At 35.9% G+C, this 15,658-nt stretch overlaps 1 protein-coding gene across 1 annotated transcript in view; it reads right to left on the bottom strand.

The window, feature by feature from the left end:
- The window catches only part of LOC150086014 (uncharacterized), an 84,399-nt gene that overhangs the window by 19,621 nt on the left and 49,120 nt on the right, over positions 1 to 15,658 (bottom strand). Inside the window, exons 5-7 of the mRNA XM_090374771.1 lie at positions 14,254 to 14,618; positions 7,423 to 7,640; positions 92 to 250 (exon numbers count right to left, since the gene is read on the bottom strand). Coding sequence (XP_090230897.1) covers positions 92 to 250; positions 7,423 to 7,640; positions 14,254 to 14,618 — 742 coding nt within the window. The remainder of the gene's footprint in view (positions 1 to 91; positions 251 to 7,422; positions 7,641 to 14,253; positions 14,619 to 15,658) is intronic.

Here is a 15,658-nt window from a genome sequence, read left to right as displayed (position 1 = left end):
TTTGAATGTGGAATTCTAGGAAAATAATTTTTCCTATTATTTAGACTTCAGTTATCAACAAAATAAAAAGCACTATTTGAAGCTATCTTACCTTTAGTAAGAAGTACCTTATGACAACCACTACCAGCAGCAGCCTTGAGGATATCGGCCATATTACTTGGATCTCTTACATTGTCACAAATTATGGTAACAGGTAATATGGTAATATGTTGAGCAGCAATTTCATCTAATGAAGGTCTATTAAATATTCCTAAATAAATAAAATAAAAGTTATGCTACAAATTCTAATTCAAGTGTTAATATTAGCAAATTACATTTTGACAATAAAATGAAAAAATAATTTGATAATTTCAGGACTCAGAAAAATGCAAATTTTCTGAAACGAAAAAAAAAGCATTGGCAACAGTAAAACTTTTAACCAACTAAAACAAAACAAAAAAGGTAAATTTACATTAAATTTACATAAAATTAGGGAAAAGGTGTTTTCCTCTCTGTTATGATAATGAATTTAAATGACTGGACAAATTAGAAGAGAACAAATAAGTGGTTCATTTTTTGCTGATGCTGTAAAGTGCTTACTTCCCGGCATCATTTTGTCAGGACACTAATATAGCAACTATTAATGCTCTTTACATATTAAAAAATTCGAGCAGCTTTAGAAATCTATAAAAATAATTTTATGGTTTAAATTACTTTATGGTGCTCACCCATAAATCTTTGTGACAAAGAGTGAAGAGCTGGCCTAGCTCTGCCCACTGGTTCGCAGTGATTGGACATACTCCTATGCATAATTTTGTTTCCCAATTTTGAACTGTTGGCAAAAAAAAAAAAAAAAAAATCTCACCTGACTGCAGAAAGTCCGATTTTACCAGTATGTCGGATAATCGTGAAAAGTCTTTTGGGAGATGAACTTCAAAAAAAAAAAATGGCTGTACCACTATCGAACAGCACAATTAGCAGGCATATAAAAGAAATGTCCGATTATATTGAAGAACAAGTTGTTCAACATATTAATAATTTTGGGCGATTGTTTGCATTGCAAGTACATAATTCTACAAATATTAGTGGGAAAGGCCAATTAATAGCATTTGTCAGGTTTATCGAAAACAATACATTTATTAATCTCTCTCTTTTTTTTTTTTTTTTCTCTGTTGTAAAGAAGTCACGGAAAGGACAACTGGCCAAGATATTTCGAAGTAATGAATAATTATTTACAAAAGTGTGGTATATTTTGTGGAAATTGTGCGTTGGCATTTGTACCGACAGTGCTCCCATGATGGTAGGAGCACTAAAAGGATTTGTAAACTTAGTAAAACGACACAATTCAAATATTATTACAACACACTGTTTTAGACACAGACAAGTTCTAGTAGCAAAGACAGTCATACCTGATTTAAAACTTGTACTTGATCAAGCGGTTAAAATGGTCAATTATATCAAAACAAAACCACAAAAAATATGTATTTTCGAAAAATTATGGGAGGTATTGGAGTCTGATCATTTTTCTTTAAGAATGCACACTGAGATTCGATGGCTATCAAAAGGAAATGTACTTATGTGTATGGACGAGTTATGTGAGGAAATGCTCATATTTTTTTCGTGGAGCAATCAGAATTTTTTTAATAATTTAAATGGTGAGATTTGGTGCTGTAAATTAGATTTTCTAGCAGATTTATTCGCGCAGTTTAATAAATTAAATATCATGAACCTTGGTTAGAAGAGGATGCCGTAGGGGTCGTCTGCTGGTATAGCCCATAGGTGCAAGCGTGCAATGCATGGTCATGCCAGATATTGTTCCGGGTTGGTCCATGTTGTATTGGGTAGTCAAACTCTTCAACAATGCTGCACCTGTTTGCCTGTACAAGTCGTCGGACCTGGCACTCACCTCTAACATCAACCTTTCGCTGACCTTTGCAGTTTTGCTGTTGGATTGTTGTTTGACCATTTTGATGCCAATCCTGGTACTGTTTCTCAAACACCCCCACCAGTTCAGCCGTTTCGGAAATCGAAGCACCAGCTCATCAAGCACCGAAAATCTGTCCTTTATCAAAGTCTGATAAATCCTTCCTTTTACCCATCACGCTCAGAATTTTACTACCTACTGAACCACTGACACCTTATCTATGCTACATAGGTCGATTAACTCCACAATCTCGTATCTCATGTGGTCAATGGGTCGCATTCAGTTTTCATAGGAGTGGTCATAATTCAGTGATCACTGAGTGTGTGTATATACATAGTTATTATAGTAAAAGTATAATATGTACTATATAGATGCTTGGTCTCTCGAATTGCTCTAATAGATCTTGAGGTATGAAAAATTAGGGTTAGATAGTAAAGATATTAGTTAAAGTTAAAGATATTAGAGCAATTCGAGGGAAATTGAGGTACTATTACTATACTTATCCCTACTTCCTTTCTCCTTATGTCAGCAGTACTTTCTTTTGCATAAATATAAATCAAATAAAACTACCACATCATAAATTGAAAATTATAGTTGGCCTTCTATTCTCTATATATTCGTTTCAAAGTTATCTGTTGGGCTAAATGTTATCTTGCCTGTTTGCTGCTAAATTATAACCAAATTAGCCTTATGTTTAAGTTTAAGAATTGGACTTAGTTAAACAGGCAGATAGCAATCAGAAAGATAGCTCTGTTAATTATTGGTGGGATATATTGAAAGGGTTAGCCCTTGAAAAAGTCCCTTTCAATGTATCTATATATCAATAATTAGCTACATAATCATTATTGTATTATATATTTATATATTATTACTAATTATATATTTATTTCCAGGGTATGGTATTGTAGACCTAAACAGCTATCATAGTCTTTATAAGTTATCTTGGCCTTATGGCCTGCAGTATACTGTTATGCTTATATACATATTCAGCATCTATATAGTACAGACTGATGTAATGTTCAATCAAAAAAACTTTTACATTTATCCCTACTTTTTATATACATATATATAAAAAAAAAAATATATATATATATATTTTTAAACAATATATATATATATATATTATTTATTATTTTTATTTATATATATTTATAATATATATGTATATATAATATATATGAGTATAATAGTGATTGTAGTGTGCCGCAAAATTTTAGCATCTTTAAAAGTGTGCAGCAACAATGAAAAGGTTGAGAGACACTGCATTATACACTGACATAGTGTTGTTTGACACTGGCAATAAACCTTAAGGAGAGTTGACAAAATTTTGCAATATGAAAAGAAAAATCAGTATTGCATCATGAACGAGTTAAATGCAAAAAGTGCTTAACTACACAGAATAATGCAGAGATACTTCCATTTTGGATCCAAGTGACATGAGTTATATAATCCTGACAAGAAACCTAGGGACTGCTTTTGGCCCTAGCTGCAATACGAAAATGAGACTTTTCTTCAAAAATTTAGTTTTAAATTCAAGTACAGCTGTTGGGATACATTAACAAACAAATTTCCAGTGTTCCAGCAGCAGCCAAGTAAGCTTGCTGACAGATTCCTGCTAATAACAAGAAGCGGTATGTGCCACTGTTGTGATCAGATTCATCAACAAACTGAAAAGATTTTGTTATTCCAAAAATCCAAGTTTCAAATGACAACAGTTTAAAAAGAAAAACTGGACTAATTGCAGCAACACTTTAGGAAATGCTTCATTTTTAGAGAGATGACTACCTCCGTATCCAGCTCCTTTACTTACTAGATGCCTGCTTGTAGAAGATTGTTAAGGAGATGGTTTTACACAATCTCAGCAAGAACTCTTCAAGATTTATGAGAAACCAAAGTTTGCAGCAGACCTTTTGAAATAGGCTTTCAAACCTTAAAAAAAACCAGGACAGCCTTGAAATTAGGTTTTCAGGCTAAACCATTCTCCAATAAAATGTAAACTATACTGTAATTATAATCTATATAATATCGGTGTGTAGATACACCATAGACAACTCTTAAGAAACTACAAAGTAGTTGTTGTAGGCATCATTTGCTCTTTCTCATATTGTGCTCTGCCTTCACGAGTTGCCATGATATTGCACTACCTCAAATAAGTAACGCTTCACTAATAGAGAAGACTATTGTTACTTATTCTCAGTGAGTACCACCAACCAGACATGTTTCAAGGCTATTGGCCTATCATCAGTGGGTGGGCAGGTACCCTGGTATTGCAGACATGACGACCCAGTTGTGAAGATAATCACACAATATGAGAGATGCCAAAAGGTGTATATGACAATATTTATTGTCATATACACCTAAATGTTGTCATATACACCTTTTGGCATCTCTCATATTGTGTGATTATCTTCACAACTGGGTCGTCATGTCTGCAATACCAGGGTACCTGCCCACCCACTGATGATAGGCCAATAGCCTTGAAACATGTCTGGTTGGTGGTACTCACTGAGAATAAGTAACAATAGTCTTCTCTATTAGTGAAGTGTTACTTATTTGAGGTAGTGCAATATCATGGCAACTCGTCGTGAAGGCAGAGCACAATATGAGAAAGAGCAAATGATGCCTACAATTACTACTTTGTAGTTTCTTAAGAGTTGTCTATGGTGTATCTACACACCGATATTATATAGATATTAAACTCTTAATGTATTATGCCTTGTGCATTTAGTTATTTTAAATATTGCAATTATAATATAAAGCTAGATATCGGACTAGTTTATTCAGGGCCATATTGTTTGAATACTGATTCAGCAAATATTTCTGAGAATGCAGTGAAATTAATGGCTGCTGTAAGTTCTCCAACCACCCCACATTACTACTTTACAAGAAAAATTCTCTTTTTCCTTTAGTTGCTGATATAACTTTCATTATTTCATATTTTTACATGTTTGTTGTTTGTTTGTTATTTGGTTTTTAGGAGCATTAGCAACTAAGGCCATATTGCTCTGGGATATACGGTGGTCATTCCCTGACCTTACCGCATCCTCCGTATTTGGTGGTGACGGGCTCGAACCCCGGTCTAATCAAGAAGCGTGTGCTACGCACAGCTGCTCCTTCCCACCTGGCTACGGAGGTGCCATTTTTACATGTAAACAGAATGGAATCATTTTGCTGATCTGTTTTCAGACACAGGTGTTTCTTCAACATTTCTTGTCTGTGATAGAACAATAGGGACATTAGATTCAGTTCTTGTGCTTGTGTACAAATCTTATAGGATGCAACCCAATTTTTAATCTGAATTTTTCAGGGTAAAAAAAAAAAAAAATTTGTATTTGGAAATATTTTGAATTAGAAGAGGGCTCCAAAAATCACTATATGTCAATAAGTAATTTTTTTTTTTTTTTAATAATAATAAAAACAAAGTAGCAAATTAGTTTGTTTTTGTGCCCCCTACACTTGCAGGAGGTGTAGGGGGCACAAAGACGAATCGGAATCACATAGCATTGCAGGGTCCGAAATGCCTTCGTCATGCGGTAGAGGACGTTGCACGGGAGGTCGCGTGAACAGCAATCCCGCTGGAAGTCAGAATTTGTGAACCGGTTCCCGAGGCAGTAAGATGGACGAGTATTCAAACGTTGAACTGGCCAACATGCACCTCGCGTATGGAGCTGCGGACTGTAACGGGCGCGCCGCTCTGCGCTTGTACCAGGAACGTTTCCCGCACAGGCATGCTCCTCATCATACGATTTTCGCATGTGTGCACAGGTTACGTGAGACTGGTTGTTTCCCGAGAGGTACCATGAATCGAGAGTGAACGACGAGGACGCCAGACAATGAGGAGAATGTCCTACGTCTTGCAGAAGGCAATCCGAGTATGAGTACTCGAGCGATAGGCCAATGATTGGGTATTTCCCAATCCACTGTACGGAGGATACTGTCAACAAACCAAATGAGTTCATACCATCTGCAACACGCCCAATCATTGCAGCCTGCGGATTATCCACTCCGGAGGACTTTTGCTACTTGGTTTCTTCAACAGAAATGGTTCGCAAATGCTGACTTCCAGCGGGATCGCTGTTCACACGACCTACCGTTCAACGTCCTCTACCGCATGACGAAGGCATTTCGGACCCTGCAATGCTATGTGATTCCGATTCGTCTTTGTGCCCCCTACACCTCCTGCAAGTTTGTTGCACTGGTAGTGAATCACCCTGTATACAGTGATAACCCAGTTTAATATAATACAATAAAATATACAATAGCAGAAGCTTTCGAGACTGTAGCGTCTCTTTTTCAACTGATAATTTGATTTGAATACAACGTATATAGTGCAATGAGCTGAGAGTGATGCACGTTATACGCTCAGGCTGGTTTTTCTATTGTTGTCGCATGGACGTGAGCTGTTTTACTCCAGCGTTAAAATTGTTGTCTCTAGGATGGGGTGCAGACGTATGCCTTTGCAGCGGTTTATGGCCTTTGGATTGTTTAATGTTTAATATATTAAGTAACTCTAGCCATAGGCAGTGGCAAAAATGTTGTGAGTGGTCTACTATTTGGAAGTCACGTTTGGGATCAAGATTGTGGTTGGTTGCCCAAAAATGCTCCGCGACTGCGGACTGGCCAGTTTTGGCAAGCCGGATTGCTCTGTCATGCTCCATAAGGCGATCTTGGAGATGTCTTGATGTCTCTCCTATGTAGCAGCTGTCTACAGAGACTGTAGAGACTGTGACAGAACAAGACTCCTGGTCTTGTTCTGCTACAGAGGAGAGACATCAAGATGTCAAGATCGCTTTACGAAGCATGACAGCGCAATCCAGCTTGCCGAAACTGACCAGTCCACAGTCGCGGAGCATTTTTGGGCAACCAACCACGATCTTGATCCCAAACGTGACTTTGAAATAGTAGACCACTCACGACACTTTCACCACTGCCTATGGCTAGAGTTACTTAATATATTAAACAATCCAAAGGACATAAACCCTGCAAAGGCATCTGCATCCCATCCTAGAGACAACCATTTTAACGCTGGAGTAAAACAGCTCACATCCATGCGAAAACAATAGAAAAACCAGCTTGAGTGAATAAAATGCCTCACTCTCAGCTCATTGCGCACTATATACGTTGTATTCAAATCAAATTATCAGTTGAAAAAGGCTACAGTCTCAATAGCTTCTGCTATTGTATATTTTATTGTATTATATTAAACTGGGTTATCACTGTATATATTTTTCATAACCATGGACCCCAGTACACCAGGCCCATTCGTTATAATGAAAAAACAAATGTTAGGAACCAAGATTATTTTGCATCAATCCCCCCCCCCCCCACACACACACACTGATCATAGCCATTATGAGCCTTTTGGATATGAAATTTGGAGTGGCATCCTTTCTCACACATAAAAATTTCAATCTGACATATATCATGAACTACTACTTGATATGACATGGTCAAAGAAAATCATCTTATATTCTACATTTGAACTTAATTTTTTTAAATGACAAAAATATAGTTCATACCCAATATTTCTGTATGTTTTAAATGTGGAACTTTGAATAATCTAATATTGGGATAATGTTGAATATTTAGTTTCAAGACACTTTCCTCTTGACCAAAGTAAATGCTTTGAAGAGTCAAACCTGCAGACATGCCTTCAAGGATTAGCTTTTCACCTTGTACCAAGATCATACCACTTTTCTTTCTACTTATTCGAGATTTAAACATAGCCATGACATCCCTGTTTAAAATAGATTTTTTTAATTAAATATTTTTTGTTGAAAATCAGTTAAAAATGGAAAAGAATCAACAGTAGTACTAAAAAGAAAATCTTTATTTGCTATTAATTTAAGACCATGAACATGCACAGACAAAATAAATTACTATTACAAATAGTTCAATCCCTGAGCATATTGTGTTCTTGCTCTCCTGGTCTTGTTCTTGCTCTCCTGCTTTTCTCCATTGCTAACATGCAACACATACACACAAAATAAACTAAGGGTATTAGGAAGTGCAGTGTGTTAGGTTTCAGAATTTAGCTGCTGGTTATATAGGGTACACTGTCCACATAAATAGACAATGCATTAATATGGCAAACAATGGAGTGACATATTTATTTGTCAAATAATCACATTTGGAATGATAATGGCAGGAGAATGTCATGTAATTTTAAAGTAAAAAATTACATGTAACTTTAAAGTAACAAATTCAAAAATATCTATTAAAGTGACATCAACGTGAATTTTAGTAGTCCTTCATTAATAGTGTCACTTTCAATCTCTATCATTAATTATTTTGTTAAAGAAGAAGACTGGCCATGGGAAAAATATAAATAAAAGGAAAGTGATAGTTAGGCTTTGTGTAGCTGATTCTTGCATATAGTTATCACACACTTTAAAGCAAGAATTTAAAATTAGCAGCATCTAGCACCCAATAACAGATGATAACACTCTTTAATCGGAACCAAGCGAAATGTTTGCTAGCATCAGATGTTTACTTCTGTAGTAAGCTTCTCCGTGAAATCCAGTCACTGAGGCATGCAAGTGTTTCAAGTTTTGCTCGCTGACAGTGAAGATAATGTTCAAAAGCAAGTGTTTATAAAAGATTAAGATGCCATCAAAATTAACATGGCATTAAAAAAGTAATAAATTTTAGGTTATACTCCAGAACATGGGTACCACTTTGCAGGCGTAGCTTCTTTTGCTTGAATCTGTTCCGAATTAGTGGTGTAAACTAACCTAACCTTTTTTCCACTAGCCAAAAATGAAAGTCTATTAAAAAACACACACTTCTTTTTGCTTGAATCATCCCGAATTCAGCCACGCCCACAAAATGGTGACTCAGGTGTACCCATGTTCTGGAGTTAAGCCCAATTTTGAATTATTTCTTCCCTTCTTTTAACCTGCAAAGTGAGTGCTGTACAAAAGGCACTGCATCTGTTGAGTTGTTAAATTTTGGGCACAAACTAAAGGGTTAAGTATATATTTATAAAAGCCATATGAAGAACAGGTAACTCAGGCAGTTGATCAATAAAAAAAAACAAAAACAGTTAAATATAAATAATAAATATATATACACTCACAATAGCAACACCTTAAAATACAATGCTTGAAATTTAGCTTAATTTGATTATTAGCAACACCTTCCACTATAGAACTCCTTGGTAAATAATATTTTTGTGTAAACTTTCCTTTTCTTGGTGGGGATCTGGGTTTCCTTTGTCATGTGCTAACTTCAATAAAACTTTAATACCATTTTTTGACACTGCACTAAAACACAAAATAAAACTGGCCTATGTGCAAACAGTGGGCTGGGCAGAAATATTCCAACTTTATTAAATGACTGACTCTGAGTTTATAAATTCAAATGCTAAATGAATTTAATGCCTCTGCCAGCACCACAGTGTCTAACATGGCTGCTCTTTCTCACATGCAGTAAGAATGATCCAAATTCATTTTGCTGCCAACCAAAGTTGAGTGATGTTTCCTATTTGGGATGGCAGGTATGTTTATAGGCTATTTTCACTCTAGCAGAGTTAATCAGTCTCAAATAACAAGTCTCTCTTTTATTTCCCCATCAATTCCTTCCCCCAGTAGTAAGCAAACCAACCATGGAATAATGTAAAGTTTGAATGTTACATGGGTTATTTTGATCAAAATACATGAAATGAGAGCATTCCACCTGTGTAAAGTAATAGAAACACTAACAGGGTCTAAAAATCACAAGGTTGTACATGCATTCTCCTTCCACTTCCTCTCCAATTGTAATCTTGCTGAAATTTGGTGTTTTTGTGACAGTGTAATGGCAAGGTTACAAACACTGAAGAAGCAAATAAATGGAGGAGCAAATATCTGCTAAAAGTATTATTTTGGCTCTATTAGTAAGAAATGGTAAATTTTGCACAGGTGGAATGCTTTCATTTCAACCATGGAACACAAACAGTCTGGGAAATGTTAAGACAAACGTCAAAAAGCAACATACGACAGGCAGCTGTCAGAGGTAGCAAAATTAATAGAATAAATATCACCTACTGAATGTAAGTAAATGAATAAATTTTCTGTTTATACTCTGTGACAACCACACAAGATCAGAGGAGTTCACAACAGAGAATGCAAGAATAATGCATGTACTTTTTTACTCTTTCACTTGACCACTCAACATCAGGGGCCAACTTACTGACTCTGGTATTGGGGTACATAATTTGTAACAGCACTATTCTTGACAATATTGAAATTATTTCTGGCCATAGAATACATTTGTTGAGAAAAATTAAGAAGCTATTTGTGGCGAAACTTGAAACAACTCCTAAATAGCATAGGCACATCAGTAGCCCACCAAGATTTTGAATTAGTAGACAAATGAAATGCAATGGTCTCCCCAGAAAATTTTGCAAGCCGGGTGACATTATGAAGTAGCTGTGTGGGGAAGTGTAATACTTCACAATGTTATAAAATTTTCTGTTATTTATAAATGTGACTTAAGTGATCAGGAGCAAAAATTAATTGTATAATTTAACATTATATGCTCCCGTAGCATTGACCTCGATCGCATAGTATATTCAAATTAATACTGATCAGGAGCAGTGAGCAGACCATACGGTACCACTAAAATTGCTTAAATTTTAGCCGGGCAGTCAGTTCAATTCATAGGGCAGTGCGCCAGTTTGATAGGTCCTGGGGAGAACAATGAAATGCCTTTGATTACCATGTTAGTTGAGGTGGAGGTAGATTAGCTGGAGGGCACCCCTCTCTACTGAATTTCTGATCCCTTGTTAATAATTTATTAACAAGGGCGTAGAAATACCCATATACAGGGTGTTTCAGTTAAACGTTTCAGAACTTCTAAGAGGGGTAGGGTACATCCTGACAACTCGAAATCATATAGCAATGTGGGGTCGGAAATGCTTTCCTGAAGCGGTGTTGTACACAGAAGCACCATAAAGAAAAGAGACCGTAAGTGAGAAATCGTTTTAATAATACATGAAAAGAAGCAAAAGGTACATGGATTAAAGTAAGTGTTCGAAGTTTCTTCCACGGGCTACAATGCACGCCTCACGTCTCCGACGCATGGACATCCGAACATTCTGGAATACTCCAGGCGAATTTCGAATTTCTTGAACAAGAACGCCAAGTTAGTAGGATGGATGATTACACGAACACAGAGTTAGCCGATATGCATTTGGCGTACGGGGCTGCAAATTGTAGTGGGCCAGCCGCACAGCGTTTGTACGCGGAACGATATCCGACGAGGCGTATTCCCAGTCATAATTTCTTTGCAAGACTGCACCAGAGGTTAGCTGAGAGAGGTTCATTTGAAAGAGCTGACAGGGACAGGGTAAGAACAGCACGGACTCCAGCCGTCGAACAGAATGTGCTGCAGCATGTACAGGGGAATCCAAGAACGAGTACACGAAGTCTAGCAAACGCAGTCGGGGTTTCCCATTGCAGCGTCTGGAGGATTCTCCGAGAAAAAGACATGCATCCGTTTCACGTGCAGCGTGTCCAGACACAGCAACCGGAGGATTATGCACCTCGTATTGCTTTCGCACAGTGGTACCTTGGAAAATGTGCTACAAATCCCCTTTTTCCTGCTGAAGTGTTGTTTCCGATGAGGCATCCTTCACAAGGGAAGGAATTTTCAACACGCATAACGACCATATCTGGGCGGTCGAGAACCCGCATGCAATACGACGTTGTGCAGCACAGATTCGATTTTCGGTCAATGTATGGGCCGGTATTATGGGAGATCACCTCATCGGACCTTACCTGTTACCGTGTCGTCTAACCGGACCTATCTACTTGATCTTTCTGCAACAAGTATTGCCACAACTTTTGAGAGATGAACAGATTTCTGCATCGACGCAACAGACAATGTGGTTCCAACACGATGGAGCCCCTGCCCGTTATAGCGGAGATGTTCGTAACTACCTGGATGTCACATTTGGTCAACAGTGGATCGGACGTGGTGGTCCCGTGCGTTGGCCTGCTCGGTCACCCGACCTATCATGTCTTGATTTTTATTTCTGGGGTCATATGAAATCGCTAGTTTATGACACCCCTGTTGACAATGCTGAGGAGCTGGTTGCAAGAATCGCAGTAGCTGCCGAAGAAATTCGAAATTCGCCTGGAGTATTCCAGAATGTTCGGATGTCCATGCGTCGGAGATGTGAGGCGTGCATTGTAGCCCGTGGAAGAAACTTCGAACACTTACTTTAATCCATGTACCTTTTGCTTCTTTTCATGTATTATTAAAACGATTTCTCACTTACGGTCTCTTTTCTTTATGGTGCTTCTGTGTACAACACCGCTTCAGGAAAGCATTTCCGACCCCACATTGCTATATGATTTCGAGTTGTCAGGATGGACCCTACCCCTCTTAGAAGTTTGAAACGTTTAACTGAAACACCCTGTATATGGCATATGGTTCTGACATATTACTATTAGCAGTGGCAAATGATGCAAGAAAGCATGCTTATACAGCATAAACCAAAATAATTAAAAAAAAGCTCTAACAGATTTAAGATTTAATGAAAAAAAAAAAAGAAAAAGCTAACTCTTCATTTATCCCTTTTCTATTCTGTTGAACAGCATTCCTTCATATGTATTTCCTGATTCTAATATCTTTTTTTGTTTGCTATTAAAAAAAAAAAAAAACATTTTCTAAAAGGGGTTATTAGATATTGTAATGTTCTTGTAGTGTACCATAAAGAATACTAGCTTTTTACATAAGTGTGATGTTTCTTCATAGTATCTTCAGACTATTAATCACTGCCAAGTTTAATGAATTAGCTTCAGAATCTGTCTTTCTAGTCAACCTTATGAATGGGTGTATGTTATGTTCCACAACCTTTTCCACAGATATGCATTTTCAAACTTTCTATCTTGAGGTCATTTGAAGTTGAGGTCTCTGTTTATATGCATTACCAGGTAGTTTATTCTCACTCTGGGTTGGTTTTTATTGCTGGTTATAATGGCATTTTATTTTTTGTATGTTGCAATATCACTGTTCCTTTTTTTTTAAATTGTTTTGTTTGTACGGGTTAAGTTACTTTGAAGTTTAAATGTTTTTTAAATATTTGTATTTTTATGCAAAAAGTTAGATTACCTTATCTGAATGAGCAATGTTTTTTTTTTAAATGGTATTCGTTTGTAATGGAATGTGTATCTTTGTTGATATATGAGAGGAAATATATATATATACTGTATAAATATATATATTTTATATATATATATACACTGTATAAATATATTTTTTTGACAGTAATAGCATTGCTAAAGAGTTTAAGTAGAAAGGTTAGATTATGTTATTCTACTTTGATTTATAATAGTAAGTTTTTTTTTACTTCGTTTTTGGTAAAAGATGGGCTACCTAAATTCAAAATATTTCTTTCTTGGTACTACTTGTTGGTTACCTGAAATTTTCGAGTATTGGTCTTTTATATTGGGGCGAGTGGTATTTGACTGTTCTTATAAAGGTTATTTTTATATTTCTGTTTCTTTGAAGTTTAAATGTTTTTTAAATATTTGTATTTTTATGCAAAAAGTTAGATTACCTTATCTGAATGAGCAATGTTTTTTTTTTAAATGGTATTCGTTTGTAATGGAATGTGTATCTTTGTTGATATATGAGAGGAAATATATATATATACTGTATAAATATATATATTTTATATATATATATATACACTGTATAAATATATTTTTTTGACAGTAATAGCATTGCTAAAGAGTTTAAGTAGAAAGGTTAGATTATGTTATTCTACTTTGATTTATAATAGTAAGTTTTTTTTTACTGCGTTTTTGGTAAAAGATGGGCTACCTAAATTCAAAATATTTCTTTCTTGGTACTACTTGTTGGTTACCTGAAATTTTCGAGTATTGGTCTTTTATATTGGGGCGAGTGGTATTTGACTGTTCTCATAAAGGTTATTTTTATATTTCTGTTGTGTTTTTGGAGTTATTACTAATTTCATTTATTTTATTCAGTTTTTTTTTGGCGTCCCCTTAGTCTGTTGTATTGTAACTTGATAAGATGTATTAATCGATAAGCAGTGAATTTGCTGATATCAAGATAATTTTCAGAATAGTTATAAATGTAACTAATAATAATATCTCTCTCTCTCAGGGTAACTCAGAAAGTTTTTTGTCTGGTATAGCATAAGCCCCAAGCTTCCTTGTACCATATAGCTAATAATAATAACAGGAGTGTTCGAGGAACAGTTCGGAAATTGACTTAGAAATAAGCCACTTTTTTTTTTTTTTTTTAATTAAAGCGTATTTCATTAACTGATACACAAGACTCGATGAAAGAAAAAGAAATTACCTATCGACCGACAAGGGTTAAAAAGCAGTTACCTGAAGCGACGATCACTGTCAGAATCAATAACAGTACAAAGTTCTGCATGTTTTAACTGTCCGCTTAGTTCGTTCCCCGAAAAAGAAACACAATTTTTAGAAGTTTTTAGTTTATTTTTGTAACTTTGTTTTTTTAGGAACGTTTCATTATTCCATGACCCTTGTTCTACCTGTCTGAAGGAAATAAACTGCCTATAAAAATTTCTATTGAAAAAGTTAAATTTCAATGGAGTAACGGAATTGCGTTTCTCATATCGCTGTAGTCCCAATCTGCAAAACAAACCCGTTGTTCGATGAAAAGACATTATAATATTGATTCCAGACGAATTTCCAGAATGGTACCACCAAAAAAAAAAAAATCTGCACTAGAAAAGCCAATGCGACTTCACCCAATTCTCGACAAACTACAACGGTGCATCAAGACTGAATGTGCGATTTTAAACAAAACCAAACGCTTTTGCTAAATGCCATTTCATTATCAAATTGCGTATACAATTTTATATTACACGATGAACCATAACATAAGCTTTTACAATATTAGCGTTGATAAAAAAGTTTTGATGCTCTTTCATTCAATTTACAACACGCCACCTAGATTATGGTACCGAAGTAGCGTTGGTTTTAGCCAAGGTGCAGATTAGACTTCGCATCCTGACGTCGACTGTAGGGAGAAGGGTAAATTTAAAACCACGTGACTTTCATCTAAGGACAATAGAAGTACTGATTTATTTTAAAAAAAAATTTACATACAATTTCATTTATGAAATTTAGTTATGTTCAGTGACAAGAATGATTGCCACAGGAGTAACTAGACAAAAACAAAGTTAGCTCCAGCACTGAATGTAGTCAGAGTTAGAATCAATTTAACCCCAGGGTTAAATTTATACTAAATAAATAAATTAATAAATAAATTAATACTATGATGTGGTCACAAAGGAACTGAATGCCAAAAATAATTTTGATACTATATACTTGGATTTCAGGAAAGCTTTTGATACTGTTGCACATTGAAGACTGCTGTACAAATCGGAGAGTTATGGCATTAAGGGTAAGTTGCTACAATGGATAAAGGGATGGTTGAGCGGAAGAAAATAGAAAGAAAGTGGTAATCAATGGACACTGCTCTTGGTGGACAAATGTTAGTGGAGTTGCCCAGGGTTCGGTGTTGGGCCCATTGTTGTTTTGTATATTTATCGATGATATCGATGAAGGTATATGAGGCTTAATTATTATTATTATTATTATTATCCATATGATGCAAGGAAGCCTGAGGCTTATGCTGCACCAGGAAAAAAAAAAAGTTCCCGAGTAGCCCTGAGAGAGAGAGAGAGAGAGAGAGAGAGAGAGAGAGAGAGAGTCAAAAGTAGAAGGGAATCACCAAGAAAGGGAAGAATGATGATATCCA

This window comes from Mastigoproctus giganteus, chromosome 5 (assembly GCF_048544385.1).
Source record: "Mastigoproctus giganteus isolate SK-2022 chromosome 5, ASM4854438v1, whole genome shotgun sequence".
NCBI lineage: Eukaryota > Metazoa > Arthropoda > Arachnida > Uropygi > Thelyphonidae > Mastigoproctus > Mastigoproctus giganteus.
This window is presented reverse-complemented; position numbering and strand designations above follow the sequence as displayed.